The sequence below is a fragment of the Amphiura filiformis genome, chromosome 14, assembly GCF_039555335.1.
Source record: "Amphiura filiformis chromosome 14, Afil_fr2py, whole genome shotgun sequence".
Lineage (NCBI taxonomy): Eukaryota > Metazoa > Echinodermata > Ophiuroidea > Amphilepidida > Amphiuridae > Amphiura > Amphiura filiformis.
Genome location: NC_092641.1, coordinates 42,375,710 through 42,402,830, shown reverse-complemented (window position 1 = coordinate 42,402,830; position 27,121 = coordinate 42,375,710). Strand labels below are relative to the sequence as shown.

General features: G+C 38.8%; 2 protein-coding genes across 2 annotated transcripts; one reads left to right on the top strand and one right to left on the bottom strand.

The window, feature by feature from the left end:
• Positions 1–3,818: 3,818 nt before the first annotated feature.
• On the bottom strand, positions 3,819–11,825 carry LOC140170126 (uncharacterized). Its single transcript, XM_072193451.1, has 2 exons — positions 11,723–11,825; positions 3,819–7,431 (listed from the first exon to the last, which is right to left on the bottom strand). The coding sequence occupies exon 2, from the start codon at positions 7,397–7,399 to the stop codon at positions 5,117–5,119; it is 2,283 nt and encodes a 760-aa protein (XP_072049552.1). The 5' UTR covers positions 7,400–7,431; positions 11,723–11,825; the 3' UTR covers positions 3,819–5,116.
• Positions 11,826–19,877: 8,052 nt separating this feature from the next.
• LOC140170124 (uncharacterized) lies at positions 19,878–25,484 on the top strand. Its single transcript, XM_072193450.1, has one exon. The coding sequence runs from the start codon at positions 19,893–19,895 to the stop codon at positions 24,033–24,035; it is 4,143 nt and encodes a 1,380-aa protein (XP_072049551.1). The 5' UTR covers positions 19,878–19,892; the 3' UTR covers positions 24,036–25,484.
• Positions 25,485–27,121: the final 1,637 nt, after the last annotated feature.

The window sequence follows — 27,121 nt, the reverse complement described above, 5'->3', positions numbered from 1 at the left end:
TCTGCTATATGAAGTGCCGTTATAAATTGCCGTTTTAAATTTTGGTCAGTTTCTTCATTTTAACATTTCTTTATAGCTTTGCATTCGGCCTAATGCCGATTTTTTTTTTTTCTAGGCGACCGGCAAATTATAGCCGTTTTATCAGCCCCGGGATTAGCGCACTGAATCCTCTCATTTTGCGCACTGAATCATCATCATCTAGAACGCATGTTGGGCAATGTTATTTTGGAACATTATTATTTTGAATGTGTTTTGCTTTGCTTGCTATCTTCTGTAGATACACTGTTGGTCAAAATCAAGGGTTTTTTTATTTTGGCTTTCTGGTTGAAAACTGCGTGGAAAAAACAAGGAATGTGTGGAATGGGCAAATTATGGGGTTTTTTCCAGCTGAAATTATCAACATCAGGGGTCTTTCAGCGGGCTGTTTTGGTAAAATTCAGGGGTCTTTTGCAGCTGCGCAGTCCAAAAACAGGGGTCTTTCAGAGGAAGCATTCCCATGGTCATTTTTGCTAATTGCCCCCGGTCCAATTTCGTTTCGTCAGCACAGACAATGACTGTTATCATAATGACATTATCTTTAACGGAAAACTACTTTGCGTGATAGACACCCATTATGATAAAAGACGCGACAGTGGGATTTGAACTCAATATTTTAAAACACTAATCTTGCGATGCCTTGAATAATTATTTAAACAATACTTTAGTTTAATATCAGAATATTATTTTATTCTTTCACAACAAATCATCGGAACTGTTGCATCATTTTACAATACAATATTTAGCCTAGTATTTTTTGTTATTGTATTTTACTAAACATCAAGTAGCCTACTTGAAAGATATGACTGCAGTAAGTACTTTTTAACAGTTATACAACCCAGAATTTGCAAGCCCTGTGTGGTTTTGTTCTTTCATTTTAGGCTAAAAAAATGTTATGTCTCAAAGCCCACACGCGAATTTGTTTTTCTTAGCGCATCCATGTCAGCTGAAACAGCAAATTCATTTTTTATCTATTTTTTTAATAGTTTTTTTGCCATAAAATCATGAAATTCTGAGATAAATTTGGAAGAAAAGTTACTGGATTCAATACTCGCATTGTTTAATAAGTGATCCAACACAGATTTTTCAAACAGTCACAGATTTTTCACGGAAAAATGTCTCCTAGTGCTTGCAAACCTCCCCAGGTACAAAGCCTACAATGTACAAGTACAGGGCATAATATATACCGTACTGATGCGAGTATAGTCCCACCCCGTTTTTGGTTGAAAATGTTTCAAAATTGGGGGTGGGACTATACTCGAAAGGAACACTCCAAAGCCGAAAAAATAAATAACTTTGAAATTTCTGCAATTTTTCAAAAATTTACTCGAAGGTGGGACTATACTCGCGTCAGTACGGTACATGTATTCCAATATTCCACTTAATTCTGCTAACACAAATTAAAAACCTGATAATACAAAGTGATTTTGAAGTCCCTTGCATTGCTTTTGTAAAAGTACCTGATAACACAAAATCCTGATATAAACACAAACTGAAACTTGTGGCCCATAGATTTTGTGTTAAAAAGGTTCCACTGTATATCATCCCTCGTGGGCAACAGAATTCACCATATAATATGCCTATATACAATGTAGTAGGACATAGAGCATAACTTTGCACATCTGGTGTTTCATTCTGAGGCTTTACCAAATGGAATACTACATGTATATGCCAGAATATGACCATTCAAAGCACATGTTAAATATGCTCCATGCTGTGTGTACATACATTTGATCAAGCAGCAGTTATCCAGGATCACAAATTTTGGCTATTCTAGTTGAAATCCTTACACCCTCTACACACAGGCCCACAGGGTGTGTGAATTTCAAATGGAGTTACCTGCATGGATGACTGCACTTGAAATCTGCACCCCTTGTATGGGAAAAAAACTTCTATCTAGGGGTGTATGGATTTCATCTGGAATAGCCAATGTTCCATGTCATTGGCCTATATAGGGATGAAATCGAAACTCGACCAAACTCCCTTATCAATACATATTTAAGGGGGTACTACACCCCTGGCCAATTTTGTGCCTATTTTTCTCAAAAATTATAGTGCATTGGTGACAAGTAAGATATGTATGTATATTATAGGGGCAAGGACTACAACTACTGCACTGACAATTCAGCAACTCAATGCAAGTAGTTATTGATTTATTGATCAAATATTGGTTTTCCCTCATTTTTGACTGTAACTCCACAACTGTTGTCTGTGCTGAAATAAAATTTCCAGTGCAGTAGTTGTAGTCCTTGCCCCTATATATATCTCACTTGTCACTAATGCGCTATAATTTTTGGAAAAAAATGCAAAAATAGGCACAAAATTGGGCAGGGGTGTAGTACCCCTTTATGGGCTGACAATTTCATGTCAAAAACCTCTGAAATGATGGGATTGGATTAAGCCTACATGTAGGTCAGTTACCAGTGATTATGGACAAGACTGACATGTCAAAATGCAACATAGGATCAACCCAATTTATAGATAATGTAAGAAAAGGTCATAAAACTATAAATGTGACACGATCTGGTCCATGGGGGCCAAAGGCGGCAAATTTGAAACTGAGATAAAGGTAAAAATGTGGAGTAAAAAAACAATAAAATACATAAGAAAGTAGGCATCAAAAAACTTCATAACTTTAGAACCAAGTATGCTAGACCTTTGGTATTTTCAGTAAATGATAGCCTATTGTATGTAAATGTAATAATTACAGTAACTCATTTTTCAAAAATGCCTCCCATGGCCCCCGTGGACCAGATCATGTCACAAATTATCGTCATTTCAAGAGTATATCTAATGTTGCATTTGGAAAAAGCAGGCTTGTCAATAAATATTAAAACTGACTACTCAGCAAGCCTTGAAATAAGCGGACTGGAACCAGGAGCAAATTGTTTTTGAACAATGCTCCTGGTTCAGTGGGATTTTACAAGAACCAGGAGCAATTTCTGAAGAAACAGGAGCAATTTTCAAAAAGTAAATCCTTTTCTGCACATACAATATAGCATACCAGCACTACTGCATCAAGTTCAAAACTGGAACCAGGAGCAATTTGTTTTAGAAACTTGCTCCTGGTTCATGTGAATTTTACAGGAGCAACTGATGGCTCTACAAGGACAAACTTGCTCCTGGCGCCTGCTTATTTCAAGGCTTGCTATTTAGTTTGATACAGCCTGTACAATGAACTACTAAAAGACATACAATGTATTAAGTTGACCAAACATTTCCCCAACAGAGGGTAACCAGTGGCGTGCCGTGGCCGCCCCAACCCGGGGCTGAAGAAGAAACAATTTTGCCGCCCTTCCTTAACAGCCCGAAAAGGTTGACCCAATTTTTTCACGGTCGTTTGAAAAAAGTGAAGAGCAAAAAAAAAGGGGGATTTTAGGCGCTAGCGCCCTAAAAGCTTTTTCAATTTTTTGCGCCCTTTTTTCTTTGTTCATTTGTTTTGCCGCCCCTTTGTTTTTGCCGCCTTCTTCTTCAGCCGCCCTTCGCTTTTTTTGCCGCCTCTACTTTGACCCGGGGGCTAGGCGCTAAAGCCCCCCCCAAAATATGCGTAGGTAACTCACCGTAACTGACAGATTTTGATGATTTTTAAATCATCAAAATATCGAAGTGTTTGCTTCAAAAATACCTTTAATTTTTGGTATTTGGTCTTTGGTAGCATGACTTAATGCTCCTCTAGGCAGAAGCAAAATAGGAGGACTATTGTTCGGATGCATGCATGGGTTCGATAAAAGTTGGTTTTAATTGAATTTTGCCACTGCTTTTTTTTCTTTTGTTTTTCTATCTTTTGTTGTACTCTCTTTTCTATGTTTATCTGCGGACTTTGTCCTTTTTTAAGAACTCTTGTTTGAAATTGTATGTGATTCATCCATATTCTACTCTTGTCTGCTATTCACTGTTGGAATCCCCTCCCATCATTATCCCTCTGTATAATACCATATAATGCACTCGTTAGAATCGAAGAGGCATGACTCTGATGTGCTGCAGGTGGCCCTGTAGCACCTGCCCCAGCCCAATTACCCGCAGGTGCCATTTCCCAGCTAGTCCCGGATTCTGCATTGGCTGTGGTGCACTCGCTAAGCTTGGCCAATTAGGCGGCGGTTGTTGCCAGGTCTGAGGAGGTGGGTTATTCAAGTATCTGGTGTGGAGCGATTCCCAGTGGTTGTCAGGTGGATGGTGTGCTTGCTGGTGATGAAGTTCATCTGGAGGTCTTTGTAGCTGGGATGCAATGTGTTCCACCTGCATTTGTTCTGTGTTCGATGGGATCGTTAGGTGTATTGGAAGGTTCATGTTTTGGCGTAAGTTTGGTGGTGGCACTGCTACAGGTGGTGGCTGCATGTTTTGTGGTAACTGTGTAGATACCGATGGCAACTCGTGTTGCTGAGGAGCGCTTGTTTCTTGACTCTGTTGTTGTATGCTTTGGATGCTCACTATTGCTGACACTTGCTGTGACTGCTGCTGTTGCTGTTGTTGTTGATCACATGAAGTCTGCTGTTGCTGAGTTCCAAACGATGTCTGACCAGCAGAACTGACTTGCTTCTTCTTCTTCTCTTTACTCGCTGTAGCTTTCTTTTTAGCTGTAACTCTAGGTTTCTTTAATAATTTTTCAACCTCTTCTGCCGGTTTTCCTTTATAGTGACTCTTTTTGTGCACCCGGAGAGATGTCCAATAGAGGAAAGCACGCTTGCATATGTCGCACTCAAATGGAGTCTCGCGTGTGTGGACACGTTCATGTGTGCGTCGCTGACCGATTTGCCGAAATGCTTTATCGCAATAGCGACAAGGAAATGGTTTCTCACCAGTGTGAATTAACATGTGTCACGAATGTGTGCTTTGTCCTTAAATCGTCTGTTACATATCTGACACTGGTGGCGCTTGTCTTTGGTATGCATCGGCTCATGCTCCGTCAATTCTTCCTGAGTTTTAAATCTTGTGCGACAGTACACACATAAAAATGGTTTTTCAACCCAGTGCGTTTTCTTGTGATCTCGTAGTTGCGTACCCCCATATGAACGTTTAAATGCAGTCGGGACATTTGGTCGGTTTGGGAAGTTTATCGCGAAATGACTTCGACGGTGATGTTTCATCTCCGATTTGTTTTTGAACACCGTATCGCATTGATCACAAGGAAACTCTTTCCCTGCTGCTTCGTGAAGTGCTTCATGTAGTTTCCAATCTGACTTATGTTGTAGTCCCTTTCCGCAATATCTGCATTTAAATTTATAAGCTTCGGATGATACCCCATTGTAGTCTTCATGCAGGCTTTCATGGATCTTATGATCACTTCGAACTTGAACTGCTTTTCACAGAACTTACACTGAAAAACTTTATCCGACTTATGCACCGACTTCTCGTGAATTCTCAATGCAAATTGCGACGGGAATGTTCTCTCACAAGAAGAGCAAGGGTACCGGATGGATTTGTTCTTGTCCATGCTCATCTTGGCTTGTTTAAAAGGAATCTTTGGAATGCCTTCTTTTCTGTGAATTTGCATGTGCGTATATAGGCTCTTAGCATCAGGGTAGACTTTGGCACAGTCTAAACATTTGTATGGTGAAAATTGGCTTTTCCCGTGGATGTGATCGTGGTTGTGCAGCAATTCTAACCTGTCAAAAGACTTTTGACAAAATGAACACTGAAACTTCTCCTTGTGCATTTCGCGATGCAGATTGAACAGAGTGTTATCCGAAAATCGTCTCTTGCAAATCAGACATACGAATGGGTTTTTTCCGAAGTGCACTGTGCGTTTGTGAGTTTGCAAATATCCAACAGCAGTAAATGCCCTCTCACAATAATCACATGCGTGTGGAAGATTAGGGAAGAGGTTAGACTCTGACTCATGCTCCGATTCAACGTCATCAATATACATGGTAGGCTTGCATTGTTTTCTTGGGCGAAGTCTCATTCCCTTATTCAATTGGGCAGAGCTACTTTTTTCAACAACTTTGCTAGTTTTATTTTCAATCTCGGCGACATGTTTTGGTTGTGCACTCTCGCTAATTCCAACTGTTGTCTTTCTTTGTTGAATAACATGACTCCATTTTACTTTCTGTTCAGAACCTGATGATACAGTCCTGGATCCCAACAGGAATCCGGACCCAGATATGGATGCAGATTCAGATCCAGATTTGGCTCCAGACACAGACTGGGATACAGATCCAGACCTGGATTCAGATACTGATCCAGAGACAAATCTGGATCCAGATACTGATCCAGACCTGGATCCAGATACCGATTCAGATTTGGATCCAGATACTGATCCAGATATGGATCCAGATACTGATCCAGATTTGGATCCAGATACTGATCCAGATTTGGATCCAGATACTGATCCAGATTTGGATCCACATACTGATCCTGATTTGGATCCAGATACTGATCCTGATTTGGATCCAGATACTGATCCAGATCCAGTTCTGGTTCCAGATCCAGACTGATTCACCTCGCTTAACACTTTAGACGGCTCTTCAGGTTTACCTTTAACATTACTACCATTTTTATTACCATTCATGTGCAATCTAGCATGTGTTGCAAGTTTAAACGCATCCTTTTCTTTTAACCCACACACGCAACACACCAATCCCATTTTAGTATAGCTTGGATGAGTCTGAAGATGCGCCTTCAAAAGTTTTGTAGTGGCATAATTATTTCCGCACACCGGACAGATATTGATGGAAATGTTAAGCGGAGTCCCATCTTTTATAGTGTGTATGTTTGATGTGTGTTCCACCATTTCTTCATGGCTCTTGAGTTGCGTGTTACACTGTAAACATTTAAAAACTTGTCCGAGTTTAATGAATTTCAGGCATACCTGTTGATGCGCTTTTAAGTTTTCCACTGTAACGAACGTGTCATTACATCTATTACACTTCGACATACCAATGCCCTGATAATCGTTACTTGTTTCTTGTGTTGACACCGTACTGTTGCATCCTTGACACTCATAACTGACCCCATTTTGTAAATTACGATGCATCTGTGCTAGGCTAGCATAGACTACTCTCTTGAAGGTGAAGCCACAATTACATGGCATAGTGTTCACTTGGTTTTCTTTGTTACAAGTGCAAGATGGTCTTGGGGCATACACAATGTACACATAAAACCGCTCTGTTGCTCTTTGCTTTTGCTCATGCTCAACATCGCTCTTTTCGTTAGTTCTTGTAGTCTTTGAATTGCTCTCTGGCGATTCCATCTGTTTGATCTTACCCCAGTGTTTGCTATACCTTCTCTCATGGTTTCTGATGTGTCTGGTAAAACCTGTCACATTGCCGTAGAAGTTTCTTCTGCAGTATTTGCACTTGAGTATTCGGACAACATCTGCTCCTCCTCTCCTTGTTTGCTTGCCTGGTTTCTTTGAAGTCTTCATCTTGGTGGTTTACGGGTTACTGAATGAGAAACCTGTAGGAATTAGTAAGAAAAAGGACATAGTTGGCAACTTCAAAAGAATATAGAAGCAATCACTATAGTAACTTCAAAGTGCAAAGTGTCTGAATAAGGAATCCAAGATGAATGGGGTATTTGAAGCCTTTGTCCTCTTATCTACCCTTATTAAGACTCTTAAGGGGGTACTACACCCCTGTGGTAAATTTGTGACTATTTTTGCATTTTTCTCAAAAAATAATAACATACTGGTAACAAAAACCTTTGTTACACACTTGCAGGCAATCAACTGTCAAAATAAGTGTCTTAAGGGGGTACTACACCCCTCGATAAATTTGTGTCTATTTTTGCATTTTTCTCAAAAACTAATAACACAGTGGTAAAAAGAGTTATGTATTATTTATAACTCTTTTTACCACTGTGTTATTAGTTTTTGAGAAAAATGCAAAAATAGACACAAATTTATCGAGGGGTGTAGTACCCACTTAAGACACTTATTTAGATAGTGGATTGCCTGCAAGTGTGTAACAAAGGTTTTCTATAGTGGTTACAAGAGATTAAAAAAAAAATCTTGTAGGTCTGATTTGAGAGATGACAGAAGGCTTATACCCCATTCATAACTTGACATACATAAGAAAATTGGTACAATTTGAACCAAAATGTGTGACCATTTTACAAATAGCACTGATGGAAACAGTTTTATGTTCCCAAACTATACTACAGATTCATTAATCATGATATGATTCTTGAATCAGCCATGTTATATTTAAAAGATATACTCAAGAAAAGTTGCCAAAAGCATAAAAAATGAATACACTTAAACATAGCCAGGGGGCGTGGTCAGTCACAGAACAAAGCAAGTCAGCCATAGCAGATCATGCTATTCAACAGAATCATTTACTGGGACGATACAATTTAAGTGTTACAGAAGGAGTGTGATGCGAGTACTCGCTTCATCAGAGTATCAATATGGATTCGCAAGAGAGGTCCTGCCGTCATGAACAGAGACGAGGGGGCCTATCATCTCAGTCACGTGTATGACCCTCTCCTCAAGACCACGCCCCCTGCGGATGGAGCTGTGTTACCAGCAGCTAAGAGGATGATGGGATACTAGGCCTGTTATCGACTGTCGAAAATATCGATAGTCGCAAAATTCACAGACTTCTGACATGTCGGAACACTCAATGGTAGTATCGATACACAAACAACATGAACGATGTACTGTCTCCCAACATCAAAAGCCACTAGCCGCTGATAGCTTAAACACTTGAAATATAAATAGCACAAGACCAAAACAAACTAGCAGTAGGAAACTACCATTCATGCAAGAAAGCAATTTTTTGTATGGAAAATTACTAGGCCACACCCCCGGCATAGAGAGTTTAGCCACTCGTGCACTCATCTAGGGGCCAACTTGTGACACCTGACATGATTAAGTTTGTTGACCTTAAGTTCACACGGTCAACAAAAATTATACACCAAGACATACCCCCACAACCAGGAGCATAGAATTGAATTGAATGAATTCACAAATTACATGACATGCACAAGATATGTCATCACAGTGATGTGAATTTACCATAATAAATGGACAAACAGATATATATCATGTCAGTGACATGGGCACCTTCCAACCAATTACGGCTTTGGAATATCATGACATAATGTTCACTATTGTGCAGATCACGTGGGGTAGAGCAGTAATGCCACACACACGATCTAGAGCATTTATTTTGATGAATATTAGGTAAGCTTAATTGGAGATATTTCCCACGCTGTCAGGTTGTTGACTGTCGATACATGTCGATTGTCGAAAGTATTTTCTTCCGACATGGCGATACACAAAATCTCTATCGATAACACCACTGTGGGATACCAATCACTCTGAGGAAGTATGTCGTCCAAGACATACGAAACTGTCAGGTCAGTGTTCAAAAGTTTGGTTTTGTAATATGAAATCTCCAAATTAAAATGTTGCTGGTTGCATGTCACAAACAAGTCACTTTTAAAATGGAGGATTTCTAACATGAAAATGTTTTCTTCACACTTCAAGTTTAGTTTTATATTCTACTTGTATTTAACCTATTGTAAAAAAATTGGTGTCATTTTGTAGATAATTATGTTCTTTTCATTTATCAAAAACTCAATTGGACAACTACTTTGAGATTTGTAAGACGTGTCAATACTCAATGGAGGATCCGAGGTGGGAGAAACCCATATGGTTGTGAAAATATGGCAAACCTTTGTATCTTAAAAAGTACATTGAGCAACTAACAGGGACCACAAATTGTACATCATGATCCTGAATTTTAAATCTACCTCAGTAGACAGTGGCTGTGCCAGGAATTTTTTTTTGGGGAAGTGTCATTGAGGGGAAAAATGATTTTTTTGGGGGGGCAAAATCAACAAATTTTGTGCAAAATTGCTGCAACAAGTGGAAATTTTCGTAATTTTGAATTTTGAGTTTACGGGGGGCAACTGGGGAAAGGGTTCTGACAAGGCTGGGAAATAAGTAGGGCCAGGGGCCATTTAGCCCCTGGTTCATTGAAAATAAGCCCTGGTTCCCAACATATTTGTTGTTTTGAATATCGAGTACCGGTAACAAGTATCATAACATAATACATGACCTTACTTTTTGTATATATCATAAATTACATCAAGCATGGTAGGTATTATAGAAGGAGGTTCCACAGAAAAATCCTAATCCACTCAATAGGGTTTAGCCGATTACGCTATTTAACACGAGTCATCACTTGAATGGATTTAATCAGTGCAGTCCCTCAAACACGGCCTTTGATGTTTATGATCGTTATGCGACAATATCGATCATCTATTTTCAAATTTAATTTAAACAGACCCCCCCAGGTGACCCGTACCGGAAATGGATGGTATTAGTGCCTTTTGCATCGGTCACATGATCTTCGATTGCATCATTGTGTATCGGAGTTCAAGTTGATTTACTAGCGAAAACCTGATCGAATTCCCTCATTTCCTTCCAAAGTTACGGTGAATTTATGTATTTTTTTTTTTTTTTTTTAGTAATACTGGCGGGTGTCTGCGGGACTTTTAAACCAGTGGAAATGATTTGGAAATGTTTTCCAAGACTGGCAACGTTGTTTCTATGATCCGCCAAGCTTGGCTATAAGAAATATTAGCGTTATAAAATTACCGAAGTAAATTGTTTTCCTTTGTTTATGGTCACGGCCACAATGCTTTGTGGGTAAAAATGACGTCATTCTGCTTAGAAGTCGCGATAACGGTGGTTCATAACCGGCCAAGCTCAATAGATAAGAAGCTTAGCAAATTATCGATTATTTAACTTAAAAAATGAGGGGTCAACCATGTCTGTAGGTCTAAAATTAGCGAAGTTATGGGCAAATATCGGTTTTTAAAAAACTGCACTTTTCTGCGCCCATCATTGACAATGCCTTACACTGACTTACTGTACAAAAAAGCATTTAATGCACCATTTTTTTTTTACGATGATCCATTTTACACAAAGGCGAATTTATTTTATGAAATCTAACTTTCACTGCATGCTGACTTCTGTATCAAGGATAAAGTACCGTACCAGCACTTTTTAGACTGCATCGTCAAGTTTCTGGTGTCCAAATTTCAAATTTTTGTATTTCCCTAGGCTATGGGGATTACACAGTTAAGCCATTGACTGTGAGCTACTGTGGACACAACTTTTTGGATTGAATGTCGCCCTCTATAGTAAGCAATGTGGACATGTCTAACAAAGGGAACGGGGTTCGTGAATTCTCCTTCTATAATACCTACCATGCTTCAACTTCAAGTCAACCCATGTTCCAACATTGAGATTGACTGCGACTGAGACTTTGACTCGGGTGCCCTTTATCTAAATTTCATTTCCGCGTATTAGCCATTGCAATTTTGCTACCCTTTTTACATGTTTTTGACACCCTAAACACGATACTCGCGTATCGTGCCTACTCACGAAAAACTCCCCTTTTTACGCGTTTTTTTAATTTTATCGCGGATGGTAGGCCACAATGGGATATGGGAGTAGATGCATTTAACTCAATACCATATTTCAGTGTATAACCCCATTTTGAGAAACCATTTACTGTCTCAATGTTAGCACTTCAGACAGTCAATGCAGAATTCCATGTATTCACTTCCGGATTGTTCATGGCTGGCCTGTATTTTGAGCAAACTAAAAAACTGAGGTAAGCTTATAAAATTATAAAATAACCCTGTCCCTGATATTTGGTGTGTGCTTTTTTGGTCGTATAAATGTTAAGCACGCAAGGACGAATCAAATCTTTCGTACGGTCATACCTACCACAAAGGATCTTCACAAAATCCTGTGTTCTGTTGTTTTTGACGATGATTTTCCCGACATTTCCATTCAGAAGATGAAGCAAAATATTTTTTTTCCCAAGTTGACGAGCTGTGAATAACTGTTCTTGGCGTTTTATTTGATTGGTTGTCCCCGCAGCCGGTGTAGCGACAGGGTAGCGACAAAAACGAGTATCAGCAAAAATATATTATGTTAGAGTTGTACACAGACATTTCGAAAGATCAGGAAACAGTCATGTAAAAGCAATGCATGTAGTAAAGACTATCAAAATCAATCAATCATCAAGGATCGGGGAAGAAGAAATTTTATCAGAACTTCTGAAGCTCATGCTGAAATTGGGAGGCGTTTTCTCCAAAAAATACGGTAAAATTGCATTTTTGAATACCTGTCAACGTTATATCAATTATTCAACTGTGGTATTAGATTATAAGCATGGACATTCAAGTACCAATGGGCTGGTATGGGGCAATTTTTGAGGGTAATATAATATAATCAGAATTTACACGATCGCTCAGCGACATACGCGATCAGCGATGGCGGCGATTTGTCGCATAATTTTATGCATAAAAATTGAAAGGCGATGGCCGACGACGCGGTGGGCGATCGCTTTTCAATACGATGAAAATGGCAATTTCCACCTGAAAAATACAATTATCAATCAACTGCAACAGTCAAACTGTCAAAGAATAAACAAGGAAATTCAAGACATTTCAAGACGGGGTGTTTTGGGCGTTATTTTATGAATGATTGTTTTATTTTCGCAGTGTGTTGCTGTTGTCAACCTCTAGTAGTGTATGCATGATTTGATTTAAATACTGCTTCGACTGCATGACTGTGTGATGATTAAAATATATAGGCCTACAGCCAACTTGAAAGGTTAGGCCTAGGCTTCTATAAAGGCTCATCAAAGTTCTCCAAGACCAAGCAGTGTTGGAAATATATCATGACTTGTCGAAATTTGACCCGCCCCCCCCTTTTTTTTAAATTTTGCTCTCACAAGTTGTGACTTGTGTCGTTGTCGTTGTGTTGTTGATTGTCGCCTTTTGGGACGCTCATATTTTGACTTAATTTAAAGCCATATATTTATAACATTTGCTGAGGAGAACGCCCTCAAAAAAAATTTAATTCTGGTTTTTACACAATTAAATGTACTTTAGTCAATAAAGATAAGGCCAAGTAAAAAAATAAAACATGTTTCACGTCCGGGTTTTCGAAAAAAAGGAGCATGGGAGGAGGAGGGGGCTTTTTATTTTCTATCGCAAAATTGGTGTAAATACCCATACTTAGAGCTGTTTTAGCGTATATGGGCGACTTCAAAAAAAATGACTCCAAAGTGGGACATTTTGTCCGAAAATTCAAATTCGCTATCCAAGTGATTTTTGTGTGCTACTTTGAAGTTAGTATGTTAAAGTTTGTGAAACAATTGAGGGGACAGTCTGAAAGCATCTATTTATTTTTTTATGGCTACAGAATATACCCACTTTGTAAGAAAAATTACATAAAACTTTATTTGTTTTTTAGGTATCTAAAATAATGGTTATCAACACTACTGTAACATTTAGAGGTAATCTGTGACATGGTTAAAGACAAGCAAGCCCTAAAAGTATATCTTTACCATCAAAAACAGAAAAAATATCATTTTTCATATTAAAAACACTGATTTTTACTCACTTGAGGGGCAGAAGTTTTCATTCTCAAAAAAATTAACTGTAGTTAAACTGTTTAACATACCTACATTATAAACAACACCTGTCAGAAACTATTCCAAAAGTTTCAAGTTCATAGCATAATGCATGACAAGGCACTGCAGGATCCAAAATGTATTTATACCATATTTGTACATTGGTGTTACACTCCTGACGTGCCAACTTTGATAGGAAATTGCTATTCTGTGGATATCAAAATACTTGTCTTGTTTAGAAATCAAGTATTTAGATTGTCCAACATAATATGAAACATAGAAAAGCTCATTCGACAACAATTATTATGGGTGTCTTTGAAATTTTTTATCCCTTCTGCAAGAATTTATCTCAAGTTTTTAATATTTTAATGATAATTCAAAACAAATATCAGTAACACCATGTAAACTTGCCTTTAAAATGTCAACATAGTCTTGTTTTAACCATTCTGAAAATGTGGAGTTAATGCTTCATTCATTTCTAAGATAGTTCAACACCAAGACACACAATGTACTTTGTTCACTTTGTGTTACCCTCCTGACACACCAAGAGTGGTAAATACTAGCAACTCTTGATGATCACAAACATTTGAAATTGTTTAAAAAAATAACTGTTAGGGATGTTAAAGTAATGCTGACAATCATAAATAAAATAATTATACATAAATTAGTTATAAAAAGTACAAATATGTGGCTAAACATAGTGCCTGTTAAGGTACTTAGGCAAGGTGAAGCCCTGTTTTTGAACAGAACACAATAACATTGCCATGATTTTTATTTTTGTTGGTTATTTGTACTTTAGTTTATATGATTACATGATATATTATTGATAATATTGCCATAAATTTCACTTTACAATTGTGCATTGGTGTTGTTTTGTTGTCAGGAGTGTAACTTTAAAATGGTGTTACACTCCTGACAACCAACTTAATGCACAATGAAGCTGACACATGTAACATAGCATGTCTGTTTCCATCATTATTAGTTTATTTGCACTAGATACAACAACAGAAAAATATGATTGCTCAATTTCATCAGCAATAACACAATTGTCAAAATCCAGGATAAAATTCAATGTTACACTCCTGACATTCTTAGGGTACACAGTTTGAACTCAAATTTATTATAAGAAAATGTAATTTACAAACATCAATTTAGCATTGAATGAAAGGTAACAGAACACCTATTCAAAATATGGAAACTGGAATTTTCAGCTGTTGATTAATATTCTTTCTTGAGTGATTTTGTTGCTAAATTAGAATTTGACCCCTTTTTTGAAAATGTTGACTTCATTGGTAGATGACACATTTTTGGTACTTACAAAAGATAAATTACACAGATATTTGGTAAAATTATAATATAAGGGTACATGTTACTGGAACAAATATCAGGAATCAAATTGAATAGGTCTTACTTTTGCTATAGCTTACAGAAATTTCATGTTGAATTTCAATGTCCACAAAAAACGTTACCCTCCTGACCATTTTTGGCATGAAAAATTCTCATATTTTTTTTCTGAAGCAGCCATAGAAAAAATTTTCTGGTAATGAAAGGTGGGCATCATAACTCATATTTAAGAATAATTACCTGCTCTAAAAATCATTTCAATTTACAAATATAGGGTGGAAACTGAAAGGAGTCATTTTTTTTTAAGTCGCCCAGTATACAATAATGCCTGGAAAAAGAAGGAGGCCCTTTTTTATTTGTTGTTCTGAGAGTTACACCCCCTACAATGATCACAAAACCTTCCTAAAATGTTTCTTGTATCCTAACAAGGCTATAGAAAGCATTCCAACTTCCTAGACATATTTTTTGAAAAGTTATAACTGAATTTCAAAAAATAAAAAATATTTGAGTAAACCTCAAAAAGGAAGCGGGAGGGGACGTGAAACATGTTTATTTTTTTATTTTGCCTAATCTGCAAAAATCAAGACATTAGGTGCTGTCGTAGTTTCGTCAAAATTTGAAGAAATTTGAAGCCATTTAGAACTAGAAATGTTCGAGGTTTCTGTGGCACTGTTTCATCTGTCACCCAAAGGTTCCATTTAAAAAAAGGTTATGTTCTCACCCAATGACCCCATATTTTTTACATTCTGCTCTCACCGAATGCCAAAAATCATGCTCTCAGCCAATGACCTCATATTTGAAAGCACTATACTTAATTCTTTTTTGCCTTAAGTTTGAATGTTATCAATATTCTTATGTACCGTATGCATTTTGTTGTTGCTTTGTCTGTTGTTTTTATACATATTTTTAATTGTTATCCAGGCGTATCAGGTCTGTGACCTGCTTTCTGGATTGTTTTATAATACCTTTAAATAATAAATAAAATAAATTTATAAATAAACCTATCCATTTCATATTGAAATGCCCCCCCCCCCCCTCCTCCCCGGGCCCATTTACAAAGAACTAACATTTACATTCTTTTTACATGAATGCTTTTAAAACGGACAACATTAAAAACATGTGATTTAAAAGAATTTGATTTTCAGGTCACCTTCCTTTTTAAACTCACAAATTTAGGAAAAGAATCATGTATATTATTTTCTTTGCTTGTAGGATGAAAAGTAAAATTCTACAGAACTACCAGTACAACAGATTTTTTTGTGAAACAAAGTTCTTTGAACCTGTTCTCCTTCTGCAGTGTGGTGTAGATGAAGCAACCAAGTGATTGACACTTTTTAGGTATGAGGAATAAGACTTTGGGTTTACCGGTATTGTATTTTATTTTGAAGATTATACAATGAATTAGAGAATCCATGTGTGAAACCCGCTTTGCGCAGCTAGCCCTGAAAGCAAGACTTCAGGTTTTTAATCTTTGCAAAGGATTATGCTGAGTAGTGAGCGATGCAATATAATATGCTGTAATTTGTATGTATAATCAGTTTGGTATATATGAAAATATTAGCATTTATATTGACATTTATTTTATGAGATTGTTTGGTACATAAATTCACAGATATGGACCAATAGGTCCATATCTGTGAATTTAACTAGTACTGCCAAACAGGGTTTTCTTTAAAAGCATTTTGCTGAAGGGGTATTTTCAAATTTTTTTGACCCTTTCAATTGTGAATTTTTCCTCTGAAGGAGTCAAAAACATTGCCCAAGGGGTATTTTTATATTAAATATTATTTTTGAAGACATTTTTAACAATATGTGTGTTTTTGGAGGGCTCCATAGGCGTAGATCCGGATTGGGGTGGTGGGGAATCTCCCCCAATATTTTGCCAGGGGGATGGTCCATACAATCATCCCCCAATGTTGACGCCTGTATGTGGGTTTCTGACCAAATTAACCTCATATTTGGCCATTTTAGCCCCAAACGTGCACATTTTTGCACCATATTTAACAGTTTTAACTGTTAAAAGCTTCAAAATGCCAAAATTTGTTGTACCATAAACTTATTCTTTCTCCAAAAGGTGCTGGATTCACTATACTTCAAGACACACACCCCCCCCAGTCAAAAAGAAATCTACGCCACTGTTTGAAGCAGTGGCGGATCTAGAGCAGTCAGAAGGGGGTGGGGGCAATTTTAGAAGAAAATAATCATATTTAAAGATGCCCCCTGAGAAGTAAGAAACTTTTGCAAAATGAAGACCTAATTGAAGCAATTTGGTGGATCATTTTGGCAATATTAATGTGTAAAATTTTAGTAAAAAGCCGAACATTTGTGAAATGAGCAGTCCATGGAGTCTTTCGTGGACGGCAAGTTTTCCCTATTATGGTAGGCCTATAAATTGTGTTAAACATAAATTGGCAAATGTCGAAAGCAGAAGTGAAAGTGGCCATTTGTTTATCAACTATGCCGGGTGATGTTCCCCCCTTAGAACTTGGAAAATTTTGCAAAATGGAGACCTTATTGGAGCTATTTGGTGGACCATTTTGGCACTATTACTGTGTAAAATTTAAATTTGAACAGTTGAAAAGCTGAAAATTGTGAAATGCCGGTCCATAAAGCCTTTCGTTGTCCTACAAATCGGGAGTATACATTGTAGGTCCTAAATGCCAAAAGCCGAGAATAAATACACAATATCAGGTGTTTCTCTATTCAATTCTTGCAATATCTGGACGCGTATGTTTTCAAGATTTTGTACGCATTGGACTTTGGAACTAGGGATTTGAAGGAGTCAGAAAAGTGCCTGAACGCGTAAATACGCGTGTTTTGTGCGTTAAAGAAAACCCTGCTGCCAAATTTAAACTGGGTATGTGGTGGATGGTGACATTTTTGTTCTTTTAAAATTAAGTTTTTCAAGCTTTAGGTGGCTTTGTGATAATTTCTGCGGGTTTTCTTTTATTGTTTGTTTTTTGACAATCTATTTTCATAATTTCTTATTTCAGAGATATGAGGATGGTTTGTCCATGCTACATGACCATTATTATGCAGGGTCAGAAATTTGCAAGTGCAACTAAGTGCAAGAATCCTTTTGGATTCTCCCAGTAGAATTTTGCAATCTTGAATCTGTAGATTCTAGCCATGTGGCTTTGCCTGATAAACTGAAATATTTGCGAGAATCCATTTAGATTCTTGTAATTTTGATGATGAGAATCTTTGGAATTTCTGACCCTGAAATAGTTTATCTCACCAACACCAACCATGTTAATAACCCTCCTTCCCCAATTGTTTTGTTGACAGGACTGCAACATCGTCATCATGTAGGTACTTTCAAGACTTGTGCAAGTCAAGACCATAAAGAGTGACTACTGGACCATCAACAAACTAAACATCTGCAACTTAGGTATGTTTTTGGATATACCATAAAGAGTGACTACTGGACCATCAACAAACTAAACATCTGCAACGCATGTTTTTGGATATACTTGATGAATTTTATTGTGCAATCTACAGGATGACTTACAATCCAATCGCCAGTGGACCACTGACGTCCTGACAGAACCAATGTTTGAACTATGTTTAGTTGTTTCAAACAATAGAAATCCACCCAATCATTGAATTTGCCAGGGCGCTTGTCAGTGGCGTAGCGTCATAGGGGCACAGGGGGCCCAATCGATCTGAAATTTTTTAAATCCCATAGGAAAATGGCGAAAAAGCGGCTTGTGCCCCAATCAGACCCGGTGCCCCCAATCGGATGACCCACGCTACGCCACTGGCCCTTGTAGTCGACTTGTGGTTGCATTTGAAATCATCCCGTAGGGCCCATACCTGTTTACCATTGCACAGCCTTCCCCAGTCAAGCTGTAACATGCTTCATCTTACTGCATCCTCAATGCTTCAGGGATTCCCCAGCCTGGGGAAAGCTGCACGCTGGTATTTCGGTATGGGCCCTTATAACATTTAAGTTTTGATGCATTTTTGGGTAGTAGGAGCTAGATGGATTTGCGTGTATGGTCACAGATTTTTAGGCCTGGTTATACTAAAAAAATTCAACGAACAGGGCATGACGAAAGCCCGCATTCCCATGATTCAACTGTGACAATGCTCCCACAGGGAGATTATCAGGCCTTGTCTTTTGAAAATTGCTGCGAGTGACAAATCGTTCCCCTCAAAACTTGTCAGGAGAGCTGTAGGTGAGTGATTTTAATCACTTGTATTACACCAAATGTAGGCGAGTAATAAAAAGCTCTCCTCAGCTTCATTTTAGGAGAGTGATCACTCTCACTCGCCAAAAGACAAGGCCTAGATTATGGTATGCAGCAGAAATGTGAAATTATGTGTATGTCAAATTAAATTAAAGCTCATTGATCAGAGGTTATAAGGTCACTAAGGCTTTAAAATTATGGCAAGTCAGTTGTCACATGACCAGGGACAGGCGATTTGCGTGGAAAAAAATAGCAAAGTGGATGGCGGGTGGCATGCCAATTAGTGCAAGAGCTTCTTTAGTACATGTATATACCATTTGCATGTGAAGGGGGGCGGGTAGATTTCAGAGACTGGTAGAGAGGGGTGGCATGCCATATCATACTAAGTGTTCCTTTAGAATTATTTACTATGAACTTTTTAGTACATTGTGATCAAGCAAAATCATATTATATCAGAATTTCTTATTTACTTAGATTATGTGATGATTACACTTTTAATAACTTTCTAATAAAAAATTATAGAACCATGCATGGGATCTCAGTTAAATTAAGTTAGCAAATTCCTAATTGGAAATATAAAATTGTGGAATTTCATTTGAGTCAACATCAGATTGATCTTGCTTGATCGTATCACATCATGTGAAGAAAACACTTTAACCCCCTGAGCACTTTAACCTGCCGATCTAACATTGCCTCTGATTGGTCAATTACATGGTATTTTCACTTTAATCACCAATCAGAATGGAGCTTTGCAAATAATTCACCCCAATTTTTTTGCGTGGTGATATTGTTCTAACAATGTTGCTGATTGGTCCAATTGATAATGAAAACTTCTTTTTGGCCAATCGGCAGGTAGTTCTCATGGGGTTAACATCACAAAATGTTAAAATGTCAGACTTGTATCTTATTTCACTCGTCTGATTTCTTTATTTTAATGCAGAACATGGTTTCAAAATCAGTCAACAAGCGGCGTAAAGGTGTGAAACGCAGAGGAATCCACGCCATCAAGCCGCTGATATGTCGTTACTGCACCCTACGCTTTTTCAACCCAACAAGGTATCACATCCACGTCCGGAACCATCTGAAGAAGTATCGCAAATTTTGGGTCAGAGGCATGAAAGGCGATTCAACAAGTGCTGCAGATGAACAATCAACTGAAGCTGTGGTGGATCCTGTGAAAGAAAAAACAGCAAAAGAAAAGTACGAGGAGAGGGTGCAATCTGCTCTCAAAGGTGGGATACTTCTTGACGATCTTGAAGAGCCAAAAGAGAAGTATGAGGAGAGAGTGCAGTCCGCCCTCCAAGGTGGGATTCTTCTTGATGATCTTGAAGATCCAACAGACAATTACATGAAGACACCCAAGAATAAAGAAGAAAATGGTCACAAGAAAGAAAAAGTGTTTGTATATTTTGTATACCCTCCAGGAACTTTATGTGAGTGTGACAAAGAAAATGTCGCTAGTAAGTTGCCTTGCGATTGCGATTTTGCGTATAAACGTAAAGTTTTTAGCAGCGTACATCAGATGCATCAGAGTATGCAGGGTAGGGTGGGGTATACATGTAAAGAGTGTAAGAAACATGTCATGGAAGAGAAGCCTAGTCCCAGCAAGATAGCGCACCTGGTTTGTAAGAGGTGCGGGGATACGTTTGCTAGAACGGAGGGATTTGAGAAGCATCAGAAAGCGTGTCATGGATACAGTCCAAGAACCATAAAGAAAGTAGATTCATCCTCCGTATATCAGTGCGTTTTCTGCGGGCATTTTTGCAAGAACGAGAAGGATTTGCAGTCGCATGTTAAGAATCATACTAAGGTGAAGGCCAAGTCGGAGAAGAAGATAACCGAAAAAGAGGTCATCATACGCCCGAAGAAAGGAAGGCCGAGAAAATACACCATCAAAACGCCATCCTATTCGCCTCCACAGGCAAAATATACCAGCCCAAAAGCGCCGGTCAATGTGGCTCCGACGACGTCATTCGTACCAATCGCTCCTAAGCCAGACGTCAAGTTTGTTCTGATGTACGAGTGCATGGTCTGTGCATTGAAATTCTCAACTATGGATCAGCTAGATAGTCATCGGATAACTGCTCATCCTGCTTTGCGTACTCTGAAGGATACTGGCACTAAAGGTGCCAAGACTCCAAGGAAGATAGCGATAGCACCAAGTAAAGGAATTTCCATAATGCCAGCAATTGGAACAATGTCCCCCGTAGGGAATTCAAATCAAATCAAGGTTGTTTGGAAGGCAAACAAACCAGCTGGGAGTGGGGTTAAAAAGAAAGTCATTCCAGCCTTGGATTTAGATGATCCGAACGGGAAGTGGCAGTGTGAAGAATGTCCAAAAGCATTCAAAAGCCGGGACGATTTGAGACTGCACACAAGAGCAGACCACAGACAAGGGCAACAGTTTAGGGGCAAAATATGGCGCTGTCAGAAGTGTAATTTAACATTCCCGTCGCGTGACAAGTGGAAAGGTCATAACAAATTCCATAAGGATCCGAAGAGCAATGAGTGTAAAGAGTGCGGCATTAACTTTGATACGAGAGTGCTACTCAGGCAACATTGTCAAATGAAACATGACTTTGTAGATGTCCCGTTCAGCGCTTTTTCGAAGACAGATGAAGACGATGACGATGATGATGACGACTATGATGAAGATGACCAGCTGAGCATGTCCGGAGCCTCCGAGTCATCAAGTTCAAGGCCAAAGAAAATGCCGACCCCTGTACTGAAAGCCGTTGTTGTTGAACCTGCCAAGACCCCAAATGGAAAATGGAAATGCGAGCAATGCGAAGACACGTTTAAGAGTCGTGACGATCTACGGCTTCACAACAGAATGACCCATCGAAAAGGGGAGAAAGTACACGGCAAGGTTTGGAAGTGTCTGATTTGTAATATAGTGCTACCGACTCGGGACAGGTGGAAAGGACACGGACAGAAACACAAGCAGGATGGGATAATATCTTGTAGAGATTGCGGAATTTACTTTGATACACAAGAAAACTTTGTGCTGCACTTGAAATCAAATCATAACACATACGAGATAGTCGAGGAACCTACCTACGTCAGCGAAGAACCAAACAATGATTGGTGGCCATGTAAGTCGTGCTCCGAAGTATTTCCGAGTCTTTACGCATTGAAACGCCACACTAATAAAGAACATTGGACTAAACAAAACGAGGAAGATGAATTGTGGCCGTGCCTGGAATGCACATCGTCGTTCAGGAGTTACGCAGATTTACGGATACACGTAGATAAGCGGCATCTGGAAAGGAAAATATGGACTTGCGAGACATGCTCTGAAATATTTGAAACGAGTGCCCAGCTACAAGAACATAACTTCAGCATCCACAAGTATAAGCCACCAAAACCGACGTTTGCGACCGGTCGCTGGGTGTGCCATGAATGTGGAGAAATACTAGGCACAAGAGACGAGTTGCGGCTGCACAGGAAAGAACACCAAAAGGGCGACTATGACTTTAAATGCGTTCATTGTGGATGGGTGTTTCAAAATACTAGTGGTTTGGAAGAGCATTCTGGGTACCATCGGATCGACTTCCAGGGATTGAAGTGTAAGGAATGTAACGAGGTTTTCACGTCGCTTACAGATTTGAAGAAGCATCTGAAAGCGCACACCGATTTCTGCCAGCTCTGCGGATTGAAATTTACGGAGTCGCACAACCATGAAAAGCACCTGAAAGTGTGCGCTCTGGAAGGAAAACTGGCGCTGTCCACAAAGTGTCCCGAGTGTGGCGAGGAATTCAAGAAGAATTCACAACTACGGTTGCACGTCGCAAGGCACGCAGTGAAACGGGAAAAGCTGACGTGTAAGGTTTGCGGGGAACGCTTCCAAAACTACAAAGAAATTGACCTTCACAACCTGCAGCATAAGACTGACTGTAAATTGTGTGGGAAGAAATTTGCGACGGAACGGCAGTTGAATGAACATCTAGAGACGCATGTATCGTGCAAGTATTGTGGTAAAAAGTATGATAATCTTAGGAGCTGTAAGAGACATATGAGCACCTATTGTCCAGTAATGTTGGAATCAAGAGGCGCCCCCTTACGTACGAAAAAACACGCTCCGACAGAAATTTATAAGCGTATACAGCTTGGTAGTCTGGATAAAACAGAGTGCTACTGTGATCAGTGTGGAAGAAAGTTTAACAGCCGAGCAGCTTTACGCCAACACAGACCAGTTCACTTTCGCAACAAGTACAAGACGCCGACCAAATGTCCAGACTGCGAGATGTTGTTCAAGTACGCCACCCAGCTACGACTTCACCAGAAGAAAACCCACTGGCCGGAAAAGCCGTTTCCATGTATGTATTGCCGAGGGAAAAAACGATTCAAGACGCAGGCAGAGTTGGCGCAGCACGAGCGAGGGCATACTGTCGGTAAGAAGTACCAGTGCACAATGTGCAATCGTAGGTTTAGCGACTGCACAGGGCTCAAATATCACATGAATATTCATACTGGCGTTAAACCATATAAATGTCAGTATTGTCCCAAATCGTTTAACCAGCCTGGACAGTGCAAGACGCACGAAAGGAGACACGAAGGACACAGACCGTACAAGTGCCATTTGTGTACAATGACATATACGTACGGTATGTCTCTTAAGATACATCTTCAGACACATGTCGACAAAGGGGAACTCGAATCCGTACCGAAAGTGATTCATTCTGAAGAGTTACAAGCACACCGAAGAGCCAGAACGGAAGCAATCAAACAGGCCAAACGAGAAAGACTGCAACGCGATAAAGACATGCCAGAGAAGAACTACGGCATACCAGTGCAGGATCACGCAGGACCGAGTACATCTCAACCAGAAAAATCGGAAGAAGAGCAAGTTTTCGAAGCCGTTGCTCGCGCAGTCATGGCAGCGGATAACACATCTTGGAATCAGTCGGGTCACGCGGAGGAGCAGCATCGATGGCACCCTATGGAATATATGAGTAGTCAGCAGCACCATCAAGGTATGCCACCACACTTACAGCAGCGACAACAGCAGCGACACCATCTTGCTGATCAGGAATCTGACGCGGCTAATACTTTGTATAATATGATTCAAAGGTGAAGATGCTTTGTTACTTGTTGAATGGGCTGTTCCATTTAAAATCCACACTTCCCCTGTGGAAGATTTTGGAAATATCTTCCACAGGGGGAGTATGAATTTCAAATGGAATGAACACATTACCAGATCCATTTGAAACATTCTCCTTCAGTGGAAGATTACATTGTAAGGTTGAATCTTTCTCAGAGGGTGTATGAAATTTAAATGTGGTCATTCCAATTGAAATTCATACTCCCACTGTGGAAGATATTTTTCCACAGCGGTAGGTGTGGATTTTAAATGGAATAGCCCAATACATGTGTCATATCAATACTGATTACAGTGGTTCATCAGAAAAATACATGTAACTAAATTAGTAGTTTAAACAATGAGGTAGAAGCTAATTAAGAGTATCGACTCCGCCATATTTGTGGATCACTTATTGCTGGCAAAAATCTCGGGATAATTCGACTGCGTACCCGGCAAACATCGATTCAGTGTATCTGGTTGTTTGTGTTTGCATTGTGCCCAAAGTATGCGCTGAATGTGGAAACCTCTTTGTAACGCTTAAAAGCTGAAAGATGCAAGTTGTCAACATTTCCTGGAGGTAAACAATGTTGATCTTCAAGTGTGATAAAGCAAGTTAGTGTAGTGTTACGCACGGCGCAATTCTGAGTTGATACTCTTTGAGTTGAACCTCTGGTCGCAAAAGGAAAGCATATAGAGAAAAATGTCAGACTATATAACACGGTAGCCTATGACTTGCAAGGGTTAGATGTTATTAGAATTATTTAGAAACTCTACATTGTACATGTATTCTGAATAATAAAAGATCATACTCAATGTTACATGATGTTTATTGTTAGATTTAAAAGTACACTGTATAAATTTTGTGCAAAAATCTGATTCTGTCCACAATTTGTGGTCCAGGCCCACAATGCTGTAATGAAACTCCATCAGTTGCAAATCTTTAGTGTGGAAGTCAGCGGCATTAGCCTTGCTAGGTTTGCGGCCTTTGTTTTTAGCATTGTGAGTTGCGGACAAAATTAGATACTGATGCGTATAATTAAAATAGATTCTTGCAGCTGGAGAAATACATGTAGATACCAATTTAAACTCAAATATAAGTATTTTCCAACATGTTTGTGTGCAGAAGTTCTTACGATATGATAATTTTGAATGGGCTGGTTACATTGTTAGAGATTACAGACAACAGAAAAGATATGAAAAAGTTCAGCATTCGTAAGTGCTGATTGCTTGGAACACAAAAGTATTGAGTACTTTTTTTATCAATTTGCATGTTTATAGTACCGGTACATACATGTACATTGTATACTAGGTATGCCATGATTTGAACACATAGTTTAAGACCGTTCTTACAATGTATACTAGTATAGCCTTGTTACCAGCCAGATTGAGCTTCTTTGCCACTAAACTTATAATGAAGGAGCACAAGCTGGCTGGGACCAAGACTAGGGTGCATCAGATGCCCCTCATGTCAATGGATTCATCTGTCCCTGTCTTAAAATGTTCCTATTGTCACAAAACTAACATGTGCCAAGTTTGAATTAATTCGGAGGTCGTCCTGGGGGGCCACCGAGAGCCTAAAGTTACAATGTGTGTTCCTATGTAGTAAAGTTCGTTGACCCCTGTACAATTCCAATTAGAAGCCGATCGAACAATTTAAAGTAGCTGCCATATCAAAACCGTTAGGACTTAGAAGCTCAAATCTTTTGCGCTTATAGTACTGATAATCATCTTCGAATCGGTGATAAAAATTAATCACCAACAAAATGAGCATGTGTGGAATTGGCACAAGCGCCCTCGATACAAAATTTCAGTGAAATAGGCATTTTGTGGTAATTTTTACCTCAAATTTTAGTTGATGTCCTGGTTGTCATTACACTTTTACAAAGCAGATTTTCTGAACTTTAGATCAATATATAATACATATTAACAACTTTCAGTTTGAAATAAAGTATTATAGCACTTGGTTAAAAGACAGAAATTATAGATTTTCCCAAGAATATGGACTGTGGGGGCGCTTTTGACAATAAAACACACACGATCATTTCTTTGGAGATGGATTTTCATCACAGATTCAAAGATGATTATCAGTTCGCTTAGCTCCCAAGATTTGAGCTTCTAAATCCAAACGGTTTTGATATGGCAGCTACTTTAAATTGTTCGATCAGCTTCTAATTGGAATTGTACAGGGGTCAACGAACTTTACTACATAGGAACACACATTGTAACTTTAGGCTCTCGGTGGCCCATCAGGACGACCTCCGAATTAATTCAAACTTGGCACATGTTAGTTTTGTGACAATAGGAACATTTTAAGACTAGGGACAGATGAATCCATTGACATGAGGGGCATCTGATGCACCCTAACCAAGACTATGTACGGTACATTCCCGACATGGCTGGTGTTTAGAGTGAGGAACTTCCAGACAATTTGTGACCTCACCAAATTTTGACCCCAAAGTTCTGGACATCTGCTCCCACTATAATAATTAATGTGAATTTATTAATGCGCAACATGTCCACCAAATTAATGGCGCTCAAGGCTATAAACATGCTTAAGGTAATACACTATTTTAAAGTGTTGCGATTTGGTAGTTCACAACATCTTGCGAACGGTAGTGAGCTTTGGCAAAAATTGTATTACTTATTTCCTTGCGAGCGTGTAGAAGAATTCAAATATCACCGAAATACTTTTGTAGGTCCTGTGGTTCTTGAGTTATGTTGTAATGAGGGCTGAAACAACAACACTTTTGTAAAATGTACATAACTCATTAACAACAAGAAATTAAGCAAGTTTTCAAAGTATATGATTTGTAGAATGAACTTTTGCAAAACATCAAAGTGTTATTTTTCAATAATATATTGAATTAGACAATAAAAATCGATTTTTTGGCTGCTTCGACCAACAATACCACATCTACCCTTAATGTGGCACAGGCCAATAGAGAAAATTGTGAAATGCCTACTGCAGGTAAAAATCTAGTAGATTACTTTGAAGTGTTAGATTTTGACAGTTTTGGACAAAATGTTTTTATCAAAGGTTGTGAAGTGATGTGCAATCAGTGGCTTGAAGTGTGGAAGTA

Coding starts and splice junctions, on each gene's coding strand:
- LOC140170126 (XM_072193451.1), bottom strand. CDS start 7,399: ATGAAGACTTCAAAGAAACCAGGCAAGCAAACAAGGAGAGGAGGAGCA.
- LOC140170124 (XM_072193450.1), top strand. CDS start 19,893: ATGCAGAACATGGTTTCAAAATCAGTCAACAAGCGGCGTAAAGGTGTG.